At 47.9% G+C, this 19,220-nt stretch overlaps 2 protein-coding genes across 4 annotated transcripts in view; both read left to right on the plus strand.

The window, feature by feature from the left end:
• Atg17 (autophagy-related 17) overlaps nt 1-4,786 on the plus strand; it is an 89,591-nt gene extending 84,805 nt beyond the window's left edge. The window contains exon 28 of the mRNA XM_075873813.1: nt 4,662-4,786. The gene's annotated coding sequence lies outside the window, so the exon portion shown is untranslated. The remainder of the gene's footprint in view (nt 1-4,661) is intronic.
• A 3,008-nt stretch (nt 4,787-7,794) lies between these two features.
• LOC119163244 (uncharacterized) overlaps nt 7,795-19,220 on the plus strand; it is a 176,140-nt gene continuing 164,714 nt past the window's right edge. For 2 of the 3 annotated variants that reach the window (XM_075873816.1, XM_075873815.1), the window contains exon 1: nt 8,524-9,834. In XM_075873816.1, coding sequence (XP_075729931.1) covers nt 9,679-9,834 — 156 coding nt within the window. In that variant the 5' untranslated portion in view covers nt 8,524-9,678. Of the gene's footprint in view, nt 9,835-19,220 lie in introns of all 3 variants that reach the window. The other variant, XM_075873817.1, reaches the window with a different exon arrangement.

Raw genomic sequence — 19,220 nt, forward strand, 5'->3', positions numbered from 1 at the left:
TCAATCCTCAGAGCCTCTCAAAGGATTTGACGGACGTGGTAAATGCCAATGTTAACTTTATTATTGTTTGCTGAAAGGGATGCTTCAAAATACTACATTTATTGAAATAGCAGTGCGTACATTCACCCTGCATGATTCAGGGGATGTTAAATTGTTTGTGCATATTTTTTGTACATGCTTCTTTTTCGTAATGCTCCGAATACGGTCTTCCATAATAAAAAAGGGGGATTTTTTTTCCTAAGCTGCTCCGAAATTAGATTTATGTACTCCAAAAGTAACATTTTGCTTGCTTCAAAATCTATTTCGGCTGTTGTACCACTGTACCTGGCATGTACTGTGCAGTTTCTCATGAGAACCACAAGTTGCTAATTAATGGGGAGCTGGATATAAAATATCTGTCACTTGTGTCACATACCGGCCCCCAGAGACATAAGCGGCTAGATAAAGACAGACAGACAGATAGATAGACAGATAGATGTATGCTTCGCATTTAAAACACGGCAAGCATTCGATACCATGGTAGTCGAACACCGCTGTCATAGGTGGGTTGGTTAAAATAGAGACAAAAAGCAAAAAAAAACATACATTGGGAGTTGCGAGTTACTGATAAAATTTAGGTGCACGAGCAGGTGTGGAAAATACTTCCCTAAAGAACAGCAACGGATGAATCGTGCTTCCGAACATCTGCAGAGCCGTATTCGGTGCAGTTGATGAACTTTAAAAGAAAAGCGTTAGTGCTTCTTAGTTTCTGAAGGCGATCTTATTGGTTGGGTCATAATTTGGTTTACGAACTCTCTCGAAAACATCGAAACACGTGAGCAGTTGCCCGAACAGGCATCCTTGAGGCGTTAGTTATGAAAATACTGGAAAGCGCTTCAGGTTTCCGGAGGTGACTACGCGAATCCAACATTTTAAAATCGAGTTTTACACTGTCGATAGCTGCATGTGATTAACGTGCGCGCCGTGTTGAGTATTAATGATTACATTGGGCCACTTGGAGTTGTTTAACATGTAATCACAAAGGGACGTTCAGGGCTATACTGACACAAGTGCGTATTTTTCTTACACGGTGACTGTGACTTACCCATTCTAAATCCCGTAAAAAAAAAAAACAAAAAAAAACGTTTATTATTATCTCACCTCTTCTCTAAAGAATATCGGAAAAAATGGGGGATTGCCCCGCCGTGGCGGTCTAGTGGCTAAGGTACTCGGCTGCAGACCCGCAGGTCGCGGGTTCGATACCCGGCTTTGGCGGCTGCATTTCCGATGGAGGCGGAAATGTTGTAGGCCCGTGTGCTCAGATTTGGGTGCACGCTAAAGAACCCCAGGTGGTCGAAATTTCCGGAGCCCTCCACTACGGCGTCTCTCATAATCTACGGTGAATTTGGGACGTTAAACCCCACATATCAATCAAAATTGGGGGACTTTTAAGCTTCCCATTCAAAAGTTGATCGTGATAGTGATATTCTGTTCCTAGCGCGTACTTGAAACATTTGGTGTATGAGTTCTCTTTCGAACTCGCTATGCACCCACTGTGCAGCGTGTGTGCCTTTTGCAGCGGGTGACTGGCTTTAAACTTTGAAGCCATGATAAGTTTTATGTTTTGACGCCCGATGGCAATGTACAGTCGCGCGCAATATGAAGATTATCGTGCGAGCGTCGACCCTTGGTCGATACACCTAACATTCCGGGGACCTAGGGGATGGCATGCTTCGGAACTGTGAAAATCGAGAATGCGGATTCCTATCTCCCTTGTTGGCTACAACAACCGCCTATACAACGAACTCCACGATCTTTCTATTTCGAGCCTTCCATTCGCTGCGACCACTTGTATATCTTCGTGGGCTGTTATCTCCACAAATGATTACGAAATTAGTGGGAAAGATTTCGATAAAGCTAGTGCTTGCCACTGCTTCGTTCAAACAGCTTCCCAGGATGGGAGGGATCGCAACTCAGGGCTCAACCAAAAGAGTAGATGAAGCTTGCGTGCAACCACCCGTTCATCGAAAGAGTATTCTGCGATAACCTTCACACTGCGCGCGACCGTATACGCTTGTCCCGCGCACTATTACGGCAGTATTTCATGCTGTATTGTGAAGCATTTACGCGGGACGCGTTTGTTTGCTTCACTGCATTTCGAAGCGGGGCAAGTTATTTCCACTGTATTCACAAGCCCCATCTTGGTGAGATGCTTAGCCTCGCCTCTTTTGTTGTGCAGCGCATGATCAACTCTCCCTAGACTATAGGACTTCAGCCTTCGAGTTTCTTTCTAAGCAGCGCTTGTACGCTTATTGTCTCTGGAAGACTGCAACAGTGATATTCTCTGTGATATTGGGTACTATTTTAATACGTGTATTCTATTAAATACCACGTTGAAAGAAAAAAAAAAGGCGCGGCTGTGCGCTAGAACACCCGCTTGCCACGCAGGGACCCGGGTTCGATTCCCGCTCAGACCGGGAATTTTTCATTATTAATTTCATTTGCATATTCATCGATTTTCGGTCACGCAAAGATGGCCGATTTTTAGGTCACGCAAAAATGATAATTTTTTTTAGCTCACAACCTCCGACGCCGGAATTCCGGTGAAACGAGCTCTTTAATGCGATCGCGTTAATAATATGGTCACTCAGTCTGCCTTTATTTAGAGAGGGGCTGCAACCCTTCAACGCATTCAGAAAGCGCTAACTGTAGTCGACACTCGTGTGGACACGTCAGCCAAATTTAATTGTACCGCACGCTGCAGAACATTTACAATTTCGTGTCGAACGGAGCCGAAAATCGCGAGCACTCTCCGCACCAACCATGTGCAGGCGGAATGGCAAGCGTATCCTACAGCTATTGGCCGACTTGGCGAACTGCCCTGTTGTATCGTCTCGGAGATGTGGCTATGAGAGGGAAAAAGAAGAAAAGAGTGAGCCCCGTGACTGTCAACAGTAGCTCACACGGGATGGGGGTGAGGATGGATTAAAAAGATAGATGTAAAGGTATAGAGAGAGAGAGATGCGCTGGAACAGCGAGCGAGGACATGTCGAGGGGATAGGAGAGATAGGAAAGATGGAAACACGGTCACAGGAGTCCGAGGACGGGGCACCACTTGCGAGAGCTCTTGTCGGCGTCAGGAGATGGCGTAGGGCAAGTCCAGTAGGTCAGAGCTACGCTGCCGTCGGAGATAGGCGTCAGGGGGTGAGGTAGGGCCAGCCCAGTCGGCCAGAGCTACGCTGATGGCAGGCCATGGGGCTTTATCGGGCAGGTATACAGCGCCCTCGGCGAGTCTAAAGGGCAACTTCCGGTAAATGCCCGAGCGCACGTAGGCGTCGCCGCGTGTGTGGCTTTCTGACGTGGTGCCGAGACCCCTTTCCTTGAAGAGAGAGGGTGCGTGTGGCCACGCGAAGGAGCGCGCCCTCTCTCTTCGTTGGGAGAGGGGGAGGCGCAGCATCACAGACACGCTGCAACTCGTACGTCTGGGGGATTCGCTCGCAGGATTTCAAGCTGGACGGTTGTGCCCTCGCGATCTCCGACGCCAGCGTAGCTCCCGCCGACTGGTTTGCCCTCCACGGTCTCCTGACGCCGTGCAGCTCTCGCATTGTGGCGCCCCACCCTTGGACTGCTTCGACCGGATCCCCACTTTCCTATCTCCTTCTTTTTACCGCTGCTTGCCTGTCTATTTCTTCATCTATTTTCCTTCTATTCTTTTTATCCCTCCTCCCCCCCCCCCACCCCTATAAGGCACTGCGCCGTGTCGCCTGAAGGCAGACAGAAATTAGGTGCCTTTTTCCTCTTCCTTCTAACCACTACCACTACCACCACGTCTGGTCAGGGTTTAGCAGCGCTGGCGAGACCTCTGCGTCACGACGTGAAGGAGCACAACGATTGGTGCCGCCGCTGAGTGTCGCGACACTCGTGAATGAAACATTGGCGGTGGTGAGCGGCACCGAAAAATGTCCTATGCGTCGTTTTGTCCGCAGACGCTATCTGCCAGGAACAGATTGGGCAGTTCCGCTTATAACAAGCGGATTCAGACCTCTTTTTTTTCGTCGAATCATTTGTAGAGTTTTCCAGTCACTTGTCGCGATTTGTTTTTTGTTTTTTTTTGGTGAGGGGAAGTAATTACATTTTAGCAAACTAATATAATTATTTTAGGCGTAATCACGTTCACTGTTGCTGCGTTAGCAGTCATAGCGTGTTTGCCAATTTAGGTGTTGGAAGTCAGACATAGATTGAGGGGATCAATGAGTAACGTTAGTCATGCACTGGTAAACGTGTATTCAACCAAATTAAGGCACATTTGTTCGCATATTTTTGTCATACAAAATACCTAAAGTGATTTTTTCAACCCCGCTTCGTATTTGAATGACATTTTTCAAATTTTACTGAAAGTGTTTTCAAGGATGGGAACATTTATTGAAATGCCGCTTCTTTTGTGGTGATTATTTGCTTCTTAGCTCAATAACACCTGTAAACTCTGACCAGAACATATCCATAGATAGCTGCTGTATAAAAAGCGAAATGTTGAGACTTTTTTTTCTCCTCCGGCAGTGTGAACATTTTACCGTTTCGTGAATGAAAATCATGTTTCGGAGTATTTCAGTGTAAGTTATTTAGCACCGACTTTGAGTCTCCATTCTCAGCGACTCTTCTTTTTTCTCATCCATGTCTCGCAGGTTGCAGTAAACATTGTCCTGGTGCCGACCCAAGAGTTCCGGAAAGAATGAAGGAACCAGTCAAAAACATTTAAGAGTTACAGAGAGGACCCGTAGCAGCGCCGTCCAAGGCGGGCGGGCGGCGTCCCGAGCGTCCAGAATGCTGTGGGCCTAAAGGCCTGACCCCACGTACCCGTCGAAGCGCGTCAACGCGTGTCTTTTTGGCGCGGCGTCGAGACCTCTCCCATATGGAGAGAGAGAGAGAGCGGATTCGCGTAGCCCACGTGCCCAGAGAGAGCGCCCGTTGCCGCGTCAGAAATACGCGCGCTGCGTTGTACGTGTGGTCAGGCCTTTAGGTCCACACCAATCTGGACGTTGGAGACGCCGCCCACCTTAAGCCGATAGTTTGGCCCTGCCTGCCGGACATTTCCTAACTTCAAGGCCCGAGCTGGGAGGTTCAGCATGCCGTCCACTGCTAGAGTTTTCGTCGCGTGATAGACGGGTGTCGAAGGCTACCGCTGACACACGTGCAAGTTATGGGAGTGTACTCCCGAATTATGTCTGTTTATTTTTATTCAAATGTAAACAGGCGTAGAAGCTTTGTTTTTACTCGCTTAAAAGTGTATAGTTTTGCCATTTCTATAGGTTCAAGCTGAAATGTTGTTCGTTCTGACAGAGCTGGCGATAGCCTGGCGCCAAACAAGTACGATGCAGAGTTGCGATATGTGTCTGCGAATATTCATATCGTTTGTTTGTATCTTCAAAGCAGCGTTCAAGGGCTTTCATTTCCGCCTCACGGGTCTAATACTATAGCACGTTGACACGAACCTAATAGTATGGCAAGTGAAAAAGATCACTGTGAATCTTGTGAATGGAGCTCCTGTTTCAGTGGCGTCTGTGTGGTGTGACAGTCTACGAACAAGTGATACACGTCCTTGTGGCTGCTCGAACATGTTGAAAATTGCGCAGTATTCTGAGTGGAAAGGAATTTGTGGAAGCTCTCCAGAAGTGAAGACGATGTTAGATGATGTTAATGCGTCGTTGTAGCCCAGTGCAGACTTCTTTTTCTTTCTTTTTGCGCTCTCTTACGAACGAACGAACTTGGTAGACGCAGTTCGCGTTTTAGTTGCGGTGTGGCGCGGACCATGTTGGACTGGGATACAGAAGTTTTTATGTGTCTTTTCCGCGTTCGCGCGAAGTCACTGGCGCTTTAATTTGTATACATTTATTGTGCCGAAGTAAGGCCAGCGCCAAGAGCTTATAGACTTTCGGAATCGGCTAAATGTCCCAAGCATTTACACGGACCGTTACAAGCCTGGCAACTGTTCACTGTTTTCCCTTGTACGCATGTCACTTCAGCCAACTGAAATTGTAGGTCCAGTACAACACGTGTTTCCCCCCCTCCCCCTTTTCTTGCTATTTTTTTTTCGCTGATCGCTGGTATTTTATTTTCGAACCAGGCCGGATGTCACGAGAACGTGCTGTTCGTTGTGATTATTAATAGTGCTGAGAATTGGCTGATAAAATGATAAGATGATGAGATTGGCTGATAAGTTCAACAAGCTCTGCATGAGTGAGCGCGCATACTGATTGATGGTGGGAACAGTACCTGATGTAGAAGCCGGCTTCTAAGTTCTTATGAGTGAGCTGCGCGCACACTTGTCCTGTGTTTTTGTGTTTTCTTTTTTTTGCATATTTTGGAGTGTTTGAATTGTTTTATATGCCATGCTCGAGCATGTTGCCAATGTTTTTCTCTTTACTTGTGCTGCACCTTTTTAACTGATATGACGCGATTTTTGGTATAACCAATGGTGCAGCAACACTTCAGCACTCCTATTGAGTATAGTGAACATAAGCACCACTTACAAGAGGTGGGCTTCACTTTAGCGAGAGAACGTGATTGCGTCATTTTTGTTTGTTACTTTGTGTAGTGGCAGCGCCATCAGCATCACTGGTAGTCGAATGGTCAGACTCCTTGAGCTGCTCCCCTGCACGAAGTCATGAAATAAAGTTCAGAACCCAGTGCACATGTCTCGTGTTTGTGTCGTGAGCTCCACAACTTGCAACAGCAAACGTCTTGAATTAGATACTGAGACAGAGCTGTGTCTGGCAACGCGAATGAATGCCTCTGAAGGGACACTCAAACACTTTAAAAAACGAGTTTATGGTGCAGTGTTAGGTAATTTCGTGAGGCAAACCTCAAAAACATGTCGAAAATTCGCATAAACCAACAAAGATAACTTTGTTTTGCCGAAAACGAGCGACAGATGTCTTGGGTGGCATCGCTAGTCTCGCCGCCGCCTGTGATTGGTCGAAGCTCCGAGACGTCATTGGCGGGAACGTAAAGACAGCTGACGACGCATGCCAACAGGCAATGCAGAGTTGTCAGTGGTTTGTCTATTCTTTTTGCTTGTCGAAATTGGCGGGTAGTTGCTGTGGGCTCTGGCAGTCGCAACGAGTTCACTGAACACTCGTGCATGTTCGAGCCGATCGCGACTGAGTGAAGACCAAAGACGAGGTCAGTGCCGATGATGAGGCACAAGAACGCGCGTCCCAACCAGCAACCTCCACCCGCGCCGAAAACATTGACTGGTACGTATCATGTGTATGTTAGTGCTTAATTTCACTACAAGCTGATAGAAATGATTAGTTCTGCCGTGGATATTAAATCTGATAAGGAATAACAGCATTGACACTCTCCTTTAGCCGCCTATTGGCATGGTCCGCACTGCGCGCGCGCGTGACATCAGCTGTTCGCGAATTTCTCAAGTCACAGCATCCCGAAACCAGCACACGATTATGAGAGACGCCGTAGTGGAGGGCGCCGAAGTTTTCGACCACCTGGGGTTCTTTCCACCACCACGGGCCTACAGCATTTTCGCCTTCGTCGAAAATGCAGCCGCCGACGCCGGAATTCGATACCGCGACCCGCGGATCAGCAGCCGAGTACCTTAGCCACCACGGACACCACTCCCATCTCTCTCGACTGTTCTCCGATCTCACGCAACCAATTATACAAACGCAAAACCGAACGCGCGTGTGAACCAGCGAGCAATATCATCTGGGGGCGAAGCAAAACCGCAGCACATCCGTTCCGGCCTTTCAAACATCCTCGCTGGGGCCCAACCAACGTCACGCACAGCTTTTATCAGCCGCCAGAGCTCGGTCGTCGGCGGCGGCTGGTTTCCGTTTCGCCGGCGGGGTGCGCGTGCCTTCCTCGAGAGATACGACGACACTTCTCGGTGGTGGGCGGGTTTGTTGGACGCGAAGATGGGCTTCTCCGTATCGCCGGTGGCCTTCAATCCCTCAACCGATGCGTGGAAGTTCGTTCCTCGTCTCGGACTTCGTTCGCGACGAAACAACAGTGACGCTACGCGAGGCCTGTCGTCTTCCGCCACTGATCCCGTGATAGCGGGGTTCTCGCTTACTTGAGTTGACCCCCGTTTCGCCGGAGCCCGTCGCATGTCCCAATGCAAGAAGGCGACCAGCGTCTGCTTGTCGGTATCACGCTTTTTGTTTATTCTTGGCTCTGCGTCGTCAAGAAGACAGTGTCCGACTTGAGGTGGGACGTACCCGCGGTCGTGTTGACATATCTAACGGCGCCCGTGTCGCGTTCCGTTATCACGTGTTGTTGTGGGTCTTCCCGAGTTCTTTAGTTATATGTCTCATTATTACTTTCCGTAACCCGCACCGCTTCACCTTTCGCGCCTCGTCGCAGCTTCCTGAAGGTCCGTGTTGACTAACTCGGAGGCTTTGCCGCGTGGTGGTATTGCGCAATATGCAAGTATCTTGAAGTCTCTACTGCTCGCTTCCGGTCATTTCACTGAAACGCTTTGTGTTAGAAAGTTTGGTGCATCGCATTGGCGATCAAAGCGACGGCTAATTGAGAGTAAACAAAGATCAGCACAAGGGAAAAGTGTGGTTCTTGCGGCTTACCCGCGCGCTTCGTACAAGCCTCCTACCTCGATCACTTCTGCCGTCACCGCAGCGTAACGTGTGGCATCGTCCAACCAGTCCGCAGTTTTCCTCGCTTTATTCAGGCAAGACGACGGCTAAACTGGACGAGGAAGCACAGAAGAAACGGGGGCGCCGACGGAAGAAGCTTCCGCCCACCCAGCCACTCGCTTGCCTTTCCGATCAACCTCCGCAACAGAACGATACGCGTTATGTGCGTTGCTCTACGAACGCGACAAAAGCACCGGCGCTTGAAGTCAAGAAGGAACACAGTTCGAACGACGCGAAGAAGGACTCTGAGAGATTTGAGCGCTGTTCTCACAGACAGGACCACAACGAGGTTGCTGGAGCAGACGTGCCGCGCAGAAACAACTCGTTCACTTCGACGACGTCTCCGGAACCGCCAGTGCGTCCTCCGAGGAAGCAGTCTTGTGTAGGACAGAAGAAAAGGCGCCGAAAGTCGTCAAAACGTGGTTCAAGACGCAGCCCGAGAAAGCCGGAGCAAGCGCCTGATACGGAAACCTGCCAGACAGAACCAACGGCTGGAGAACTAGCTCGGGCAGCTTTGGTGCACGTCGATCAGACCGAGACTGATGCTACAGAAGAACTGCGTTGCCAAAAGGCGTCTTGTTCGCACGCAGTGCGCGCTGAACTTACAGTGACGCTTACAACGGAAAGTGAGGAACCGCGCGTCGAAAGGAACCCCGAGAAAAAAGGCGCCGCGACTTCGACGTCCCGTCGTAGGAAGGGTTCCCGCAAGAGGGCGAGGTCTTCGTCTCAGCCTCAATCGAAGACAGTGGACTTTGGAACGGCTAGCTTCATTCGCGACCCCGAAGCGTCCGTTCATCGATCAACGCAGTCAACGAAGCCGGACTGTCGACAAGGGAAAGATTTTCCGGAAGACGAAAACGAAAGACAACATTGCCAGAGGACTCTCTCGCTGCGACGTCCTGTGCGCGTTGCTCTTAGCCCTTCGATTTCGTGTCGCGATTCTGGTTCGAACGGGAGTCGGCGGCGTCTGTCGCTGCGTTACACGGAGAGTGTCGTGTCCGGTGCCTTGCGGTTCGTCACCGGCGTGGCCGCCATGTTAGCTTGCGAGCATCGGCTGAGGCCACGGCCTTTCCTCGGGGTTCTCCCGCGAAACTGCACCAGTTACAGCCGCGACAGGGCGTGCAGTACCATCCTGGACGACGGCGACCCGGGTTCGCGGCCCACTTCCGCACCGGGAAGATGCAGAACGGTGAGTTTGGCCCCGTGGTTTCTCGCAGATGATAGACATGAAACCTTAGCACCTTGTATAGTTATGCTCGGATGCAACCGTTGTGGAAGGCCGCTTCTATAGAATAGCCCCGCCGATGTGGTCTAGTGGCTAAAGTACTCGGCTGCTGACCCGCAGGTCACGGGTTCGATCCCGGCTGCGGCGGCTGCATTTCCGATGGAGGCGGAAATGTTGTAGGCCCGTATGCTCAGATTTGGGTGCACGTTAAAGAACCCCAGGTGGTCGAAATTTCCGGAGCCCTCCACTACGGCGTCTCTCATAATCAAATGGTGGTTTTGGGACGTTAAACCCCACATATCATATCATCATCATCAGCTTCTATAGAATAGATTCACGGTATTCTGCGGTGGCGAGGCGCTCCGTCTGCGAGGAAAATGGCCTGTTAGACCGACAGAGTGTGTGTCTTCGTTGCATAAACAGACGCTAGCTCTAAAGGCAGTGACGTAAAACACATGATAGTACACTATTGGGGAGTGTTGCGAAGCGTTTCCGATTTTTGTAACACATACGTGCAAGTAATTTCTACAGCACAGCTGGTCGTGCTCTTATTTTGTCGTGCGTCGCACACGAAAAATTAGCATCATCATAAACCGGCAGGTGCTCTCTTCTTGATTGTCAACTTTTGTTTCGTTCCCAGGAAACGTGCGCCCATTTCTCCGGAATGTGATGTAATAACTCCTGCGGGGGACACAACGAGTAGCGAGAGAGATAGAGCAAGAAGGAGAGAGAGGGGATAAAGATGGAAAAAAGAGAGAAATTCTTGGCGAAATAAATTTCTTGGCTAGAGTGAGCATAATTTTGTATATTGTAGTATAGTATTGTATAGTAGTATAGCAGGGACCGTGTGCTCAGATTTGGGTGCACGTTAAAGAACCACAGGTGGTCGAACTTTCTGGAGCCCTCCACTACGGCGTGTCTCGTATTCGTATGGTGGTTTTGGTTAAGCCCACAAATTGATCAAGTATAGTATATAGCAGAGTGTGAGAAAAAGGTTTTAGGATTAAATTACAGCCCAGCCAGAACCAGCCTGGAGTGAGCACCACAAACTGCATAAAATGGGCATCGCAAGCTGTGCTATTATTTTTTATCCCGTGTCATTAGTGCATGACATTAATTACAACTCATTGTATTCGAATAGCATGACATGTTTTTTTCACGCATGTCATGCCGAGAATACCCCACCATGACCATATTGGTCGTTCCATTGCACTTATATGACCGATATAGCGAGAGCAAAAACCGTTCACTTGCAGAGAAAAGCTGCTGGCAGAATTACCGCAAAAATAAGCCTATAAGTTGCGGCGTGCCTTTATTCCGCCCTTCTGATGAACACGAGATGAAACTCCAACCGGACGCTGTGCTGGCTTTGACACCGAAAAACGCATTCAGAGAGCTAGTTACTCAAAAAAAGGCGGCACCTAATTACGAAGTTCTGCTACTGTGTACTAGTACACTGTAGTTCTGCACACTCACTGTGGTGTTCATTAACAGTATTCGCAAACATCCGAGATGACTTTCAAAGCCAGTACTTCTTTCTTCATTTTTTTATAGATGAGAACGCAACCAGGAACATCCTTCATGGCGTTTTTTTTTAATTCGATGATGTATTCTGCACACCACGTTATAGATTACGCGATCCATGATGACGCTACGTTTCCGTACAATGGTGCAACAAACACTGTAAAAAAAAAAGGTGTCATTTCAACCTTCTTTTATACACGTGAGAGTTGCATGCATTTTAAAAAGTACCAATGGCTTTTTTTTTGTTACGTTGACTTTCTGAAGGGAGCCCATGCGACTCTATTAAGAAGAATAAACGTGCCTCTTTAAAGAGAATGCTACCCATGCGACTAACACGTGTATAAAATAAGGGCCACCGTTAACAATATGCATGCCATCCACTAACAGAATCGAACATTTTGCAAACATCGGATAAACAGGTGCCTGTATGTTGAGGTTGTTAAAGTAAAACCACCCAACCCAACATGGGTGCGGCTTATACATTAAATTATTAGCGTTTTACGGGGTAAACATTCCTTGTCGTTTTTTTCCCCTACTCTTTATGTTGAGAGGAAGAAAAACGGGAGAAAACAAGCTTTGTCCCCCCCCCCCCCCTCCCAAAAAAAAGCTCGTATTCTTCGAAACAGATTGGTCGTGAATACACCCCCCCCCCCCCCCCATATCATACTTGCACAAGCGATGCTGGAGCAGCTGAATGTAAAAATTAAACATATTGGCCCAATAGGTAAACTAGAGTCAATGTTTATAGCATGCAATTTGAATGTACATTTCCTCATAACGCGGAAAAATTGCCGCATATGTATTCAAAGGACCAGTTAGCCGATTATCTAGCTCACCTAGAGATAAGCAATATCATTGCGACTGACGCATCTCTGTCAAAAGAAAAGACTGGAGTTGGCATTTTCTCTTCCTCTCTTGACTGGTCCTTTTCGATTCGACTCCCAGATTATACCACTGCATTCATTGCATAATTATTGGCTATTGTTCTAACCCTACGCAAAATGCCCTCAAGCGAATCATCAGCAGTGATCACCACAGATTCGCTATCAGTATGTACTGAACTTTCTGCGGCAGCAAATGCCGAGCTGATGAATACGTTTCGTCATTCGATACCAAAAGACGTACAAAGACTGCATTTGCTGTGGGTACCCAGTCACTGTGGATTATAATTGAACGAAACTGCGGACTCTTTAGACACAGTATCCCTGAGTTGACCCATTGTCCCAGTTTTACCAGATGTGGCCCATGCGACATCATTAAGGTTTAGAAACGGTTGCTTGCAATGTGAAATAGGTAAATTATCATTAGATAAAGTTAAAGATTTCGAGCACTTAAGGTATTGCTAGAATAAAAAGTGGTGTGTATCTCGCCATATAGAAGTTACACCAGATTGCCCTGTGCAGTTCCACAACTGAAAAAGAGGAGGAGGGTAGTCACAGGGAACAAAGCTGGTCTGAAGGCATCCCCGTTGTGCATATTTTGCAACGAAACTGAAACAAACAAAAAGATTTTTTTTATTCTGTCATCGCTGTTCTTATCAGAGAAAAATATTCCTAGAAGCCCCATTGCACAAGTTAGGAATAGTAGTAAATGTTACAGTGAAATTATCACTTGGTGGCACTTCATTAGGTTACTGCCACAGGTATTTGTGCTCTATTGTGTTTGACACTTGATCAAAATAACAAAACAATTACAGTGTTAGTCGGCCCTCTCTTGCTCTGGTTCTTAATTTGTAATTGGCAGTTATTTCTGCCAGGAAACACAAGTGGCTTAACTGCTTGATCATTAAGCATCTTTATTTATTGAAAGTTTTGATCTCTAAAGCTCATCCGCCTTTGTGGGTGAGTGCCATCTATACGAGGTCATCATCATCATCAAATGATCTTCGTTTACTCCTGTCTGTAGACTGTGGCCGGTATTCGAACCCTCGCCCTCGCGCTTACAGCATCGCAGCAGCCCCATAGTTATTAAACCACCGCGGTAGACTTAATTCGGTGCGTTTCAATACACTGCGTGCAAAATCAACACCACACAGTGCCGTGATTTCGCACGCGTTACCTGTATACCTGCAAATCACCTAATACTGGCCCCATGCCACGTTAGCTTTGAAACGCCTCTCACACACTTTTTTTTTTTTTCGTCGCTCCTGGCAGTTTGGTTAGCCCTACCTCCGATTGCGCCGAACAGAGGGCGCAAGTAATGCAACGGACATCGCAATCCCTCTACCGCTCGCTTTTTTTTTTTTTTTTTTTTTAGACGATAGTGTGTCTTGGGATATTTGAACGCTGAAATTTCGGTCTGCCTGTGTTTCTGTCTGTCTTTGTCAAACGATTTCGGCCACCCGGCCAAAATTTAAGCACTTGCTGACCAGCCATCTTGAATAGGTGGCTGCGTTCGCCCCGCCGCGGTGGTCTAGTGGCTAAGGTACTCCGCGACCTGCTGACCCGCAGGTCGCGGGATCGAATCCCGGCTGCAGCGGCTTCATTTTCGATGAAGGCGGAAATGCTGTACGCCCGTATTCTCGGATTTGGGTGCACGTTAAAGAACCCCCGACGGTCGAAATTTCCGAACCCCCTCTACTAAGGCGTCTCTCATAATCATGTGGTGGTTTTGGGACGTTAAACCCCACATACCAATTAATCAATAAATCAAGAATTTATCGCATTTCGATTATATTTGCAGCAAAGCACGTACATACATGGCCATTTTTTTTTCTAGCCGCCAGATGGCATCGTAAGCGGTTCGGGATTATTCGAGGATGGGCCGCGTGTGGATAAATGGAACGGGGTCGTTTTGCAGAACCACCGTTAATGGGAGGGAAGGGGTGGGGGGCGTCGACGGCGAAATGACCACGGGGCTCTGTGGCGGTGGTCACGGATCGTCGATCTCGGTGTTCCGAGCCCTCGCGCGGTGCGCAGATTGAGGCTTTAACCCCGACGAGGCCCTTCGGTGAGAAAGGGTCGGGATGAGACCGCGCGCTCCACTGCCTGGGATATCGACCGTCCTCTCTTATAAGCCACCTGTCTGAACGATGGCTGGCCGTCCGAATGAACACCACGCCCAGCCTTCAACCCTTCCGCCTCCTCTTCATTCTTCCTTTCTTTCTTTCGCACCGAGGCTGCATATCACTAGAATCGCATTCTTTCTTCCACTGTGAGGCTGCATATCGCGTCAATAATAAAAAAGAAGGCGAGCATGGGCTTGTAAAGAAGACAGTGCTTTCGTTGCATATGGCATTATAATGTTCTCTATATTTTCACTGTCTGTACGCCAGTAATTAAAAAAAAATACACAAATTGAATGCTGACCACTGGTCGAAGCAGTGTGCATCGGAGGGTGGATCGTGGCCATCTATTTCGTTCTACCCAACAGCCTTTTTAATTTCTTCTTGTTAATCTTTTTGTTCTGCCATATGCTGATGTGTTGTCAAATGTCAGTGTTTTTGCGGTGTTATGGTTTTTCATCTCGTTTGTTCTGTTTAGAAAGGCCCTGCAGTACTTTTTGAGCATGGTAAGAAAACGCTGCCGATTGGTAGTAGAGGCTCCCGAGAACACGCAAGCCAAATATTATAGCGCAGCACGTGACCTAGAGTTCACAATAATTATTATCAAAGTCATCTGAAAATTGCTTTCTCTTCTCTCGAGAAACGACAGGAGACGATCGAAAATCGTGCGTAGAAGGCCATCAGCCATTAGCTGATTCGAACATGGCTCGCTCGGTCGTTACAGGGATCGCCGCGGGAGGCCACGACTTGTCCACGCGTGCATGCGCGATCACACGGAAAAGGCCGCGTATTCTATGAACAAAAAAAAAGAGCTCAAGGTCACGAGGCGCGTGACGTATTTTCTTTGCCCCTGCCATCCCTCCCTGCTTAGCTTACAGCGCTTTCGTCGGGACGAGAGAAGAGAAAACGCGATTGCAACGTGCGACAATTCTTCGTAACTCTGCCCGTCTATACTGTACGGATTCTTGAAGTTTTTGCGTCTTTGAAATCCTGAGGCAGTAAGCTATTTTAGTAAATTCACTCCATGGTTACTTGAAAAAGTATTTCAGAGCCCCTTTAACAGCATTTTACCGGTTCATATCTGTTTCGGTTTCTACATGCGCTGCAAACGCCGGGCTGCGGTCTATGGATGGAGAGACGCTGTGCGGTCTTGAGGTGTCTCGCCCCCTAAAAATCGGTGAAACGACTTGCAATACGCCGAATTTTGAGTTTTCCACCCTTGCGTAATGTTGTCATGAGCTTCCAGGAGATGGATGAGCTTATACCGTCGATAACGGGGATTTTAAGCATTGTATCTTTAGCGTTCGGGTGTACTGACGAATGTCCTCCTGCCACTGCATTTCTCAGGAGTCAAACTCGAGAAGGGCCTGCTTTGTCCGCGCTTGCCTGGATTCGCGGAGCTGTCCCCGATCAACGTGCGTAACGGGGAATTTGCGCCGATGTTGATAATTCCCTGCTATGCGAATTAGGTAGTGGAGTGGAGTTTGCGTTCGTTACCAGTGCAGGTCAGCGATATTTATGCCAAGCGTAGGGTGTGGACTAGAATCGCCAGTGACACTATTAACAATCCGAGTAGGCAGGTTGAAATCATTAAAAATGTGAAATGGTGCATCAGCGCTTCATTGTGTGAGACTCTGCCCTTGCGGTTGGTGCACCTATAAGCTCAGTCCACATAAGCGCAATTAAAGTCGCCAATGATGAGTATAGGAGGTTTGATGCAGCCACTTGTGCGGCGGGTTTGAATAGAGGAGAGAGTAACTGAATAGGCTGTCTTGAAAGAGGATAGCAGTGGAACGAATGGGGGGGGGGGACATGTTAGTGAAGTGGAAGCCGCTGGACCGCGACTGACCGGGCTCGTGGATTGGTGTTTCACGGAGGTACCACGGTTACTTATCGAAAGATTTGCGGCTGTGCCCGCACAAATGGGATCATTTCTCTAAATACGGAAGAGTTCGCAGGTACAAAATGTCCATCCCCAAGCAAAAAAAAAAGGGGGGGGGGATAGGCGTAAAAGTGGATCGAATCCCACAGCCAGTTAAATAGACGATGACCCAAACGCAGCCGCCTGGTTCAGGCTGTGCTTGGTTTTTGCAAGCCCATTTGCCGACCACCGGTACGCAGTGCACTATTACCTAATTAATTAGTGCACTATTACCTAGGTAACAGTGCATTTGAAGTTGTAAAAGACTGTCGACTTAGGGCAGGTAATAACCGCGGAGCCAAACCACGAGATTGAAGTAACTAGAATAATAACAATGGGGTGGAGCACATTTGGCAAGCACCCTCAACAGGTAGATTACCACTATCCCTCAAGAGGAAGATATATAACAGCTGTACCTTGCCGGTACTTAGCTACAGAGCAGGAACGTGGAGACTTACAAAGAGGGTTCAGCTAAGTTGAGGACGATGCAGCGAGCAATGGAAAGAAAAACGGTAGGTGTAACCTTAAGAGACAAGAAGAGAGCAGAGTGGATTAGGGGACAAAAGGGGGTTAAGGATATCATAGTTCAAATAAAGAAGAGGAAATGGACATGGGCCGGGCATGTAGCGCGTAGACAGGATAACCGCTGGTCATTAAGGGTAACTGACGGGATTCCAAGAGAAGGCAAGCGGGTTAGGGGGAGAGAGAAAGTTTGGTGGGCAGATGAGATTAAGATGTTTGCGGGTATAAGTTGGCAGCAGCAAGCACAGGACCGGTAACTGGCAGAACATGGGAGAGGCCTTTGTCCTGCAGTGGACGTAGTCAGGCTGATGAGGATGATGATGATCATGGTACGCAGTTGTTAGTCAGCGTCGGGCCACCATTACGGCCGCCAGTTACGTATATATTGTAGCCACGCTTTGCACCTGAACGGGCTGATGACCGCGCCAAATGGCCATAGCGTGGCTCTTTCTTTCTTTATTACCTTTCATTACTCAAATAGGGTTACACAGAGCAAGTACAGAAGGGTAAAATACAAGCAGCCAGTCTGAAGCATGGTGTAGGTTTAAAAAGGCTTGAGAGAAGCCAATTCATCCAACGTCGTCACCCTGCATGTTTCAGCACATGTTTCTCATTTACATAACACTTTCGATAGAGTACTGTGACACTGATCGTGCATCAACATCTTCTTGTCGCACCGCTATGCGAGCCTTTCACAGTGTATGCATACATAACAGCATATAATCACACCACGAGGAACGCCCTCTGTCGCGGCACTGTGTAGAAATCGTATGCCATAGCGTGTCTTCTGCAACGCCAGCGTTCTTTTGCCAGTATTCATATATGGGCTTTCATTTGCTCACATGCACCGAATCCACTTGTTCAACTGGCTCAAGTACCTTTTAGGGGCCCTGCAACACTTTGTGAGCACGGTCAAGAAACGCTGCCGATCGGTAGTCGATGCTCCCGAGAACACGGGTCCCAAATATTATAGCGCAGCACGCGGCCAGGAATTCACAATAAGTTCTCAAACTCAGCTAATGATTGATTTCTCTTCTCTCGACGAATGACGATACAAGCTCAAAAATTACTCGAATGTATAAGTCATTGGTTGGTCGTCAAGTTAACGGGCATGATAGCGCCAACACACATGTGTAGGCAGAAAATCTGACTTCAAGTCTGGGAACTGGAGCACTCATCAACTTGACTATGAAAATCAGGCCGCTATCATTCCTCGTTCACTTTAAGTCATTACTAGATTTCACATAAAAACCATTTAAAAATAAATTGATCAAACGGAGCATATCCGTGTCATGTGTTTGCTCAGCCTTGCAGAAATCTTGTAGGGACGGGCCACAAATCAGCTTCAGCGAACAGGCGGAAAGACTCAAGCAAGCATGCAGGTTTGATTGCGCAAGCCTGTGAAAAGATGCGCTAACTTTTTCAAGCCAAATCGTCCACAGGTTGGAGGCCACCAATAACGGGCTACGAGAGCCAAAAAGTCATTCCGTGTACTCATCGTGTGGCTCACGGTTTGAAAAACGTGGCTTAACGCTACGGCGTTGGCGTAGTTTTTCCCTCCCCACATAATCTGGATTCCATGTGCGCAAATGTGCAGAAAAGCACTGACACACGAATCTGAGAAAAATTGAGTGTTTGCGGCAATCGCCGCATCAAACACACTTTTCAATATACTGATTGTAAGGAGGCAATCGTCTATCAAATTATGATAACCGGATAGTCCTGGGCCATGCCGGTCGCTGGACCGAATCACACTCACGTACGTTGGCGGGTTCCGCACTGACTGGCTGGTCATGTGCGCCGTATTTATTTCCGTGCAACATCGACGCCCCCGGGCGCCGGAACGGCAAACTAATCTTATCACACAAATCCTTTATTATGCGGGAAAAATGTAAAGAGCGGAAGATGCCTCATTATCCGTTTTAGGGAGCATGAACGATCACAATCGAACACTAAGCCATTATCACTCGCTGCCTATTTAAACATTGCGGTTGCACTCGATTCTTCACCAGCACTAAAATACTGTCACGTCATAAACAACAGATAGCAAGAGAGGTCATCGAAGCGTTCTACATCCGAAGGAAATGAATAAAAATGTATCAATGTACCTTCTATCACGCTGTATAAGTGATGCGGAATTCCAACACCTAAACGCCACCTGCATATGTTGATCACTGAGATTATCAGTTTTCTGTTCTGTTTTTTTTTCTCACTTTTATATTTGCACGTTCTTTTTTTCTTTCAGTTGTAATTCAGTTTCAGTTGCGAGTCAGCATCCATGTTGTGCACATTCTTTTCTTCTTAGTCCTAGTCCTCGTCCCCCAGTGCGCTGCTGAAATCAAGATGCAAAACGGCAATACCAACAACAAGCTGCGCTAT

The sequence above is a fragment of the Rhipicephalus microplus genome, chromosome 9 (assembly GCF_043290135.1).
Source record: "Rhipicephalus microplus isolate Deutch F79 chromosome 9, USDA_Rmic, whole genome shotgun sequence".
NCBI classification, from domain to species: domain Eukaryota; kingdom Metazoa; phylum Arthropoda; class Arachnida; order Ixodida; family Ixodidae; genus Rhipicephalus; species Rhipicephalus microplus.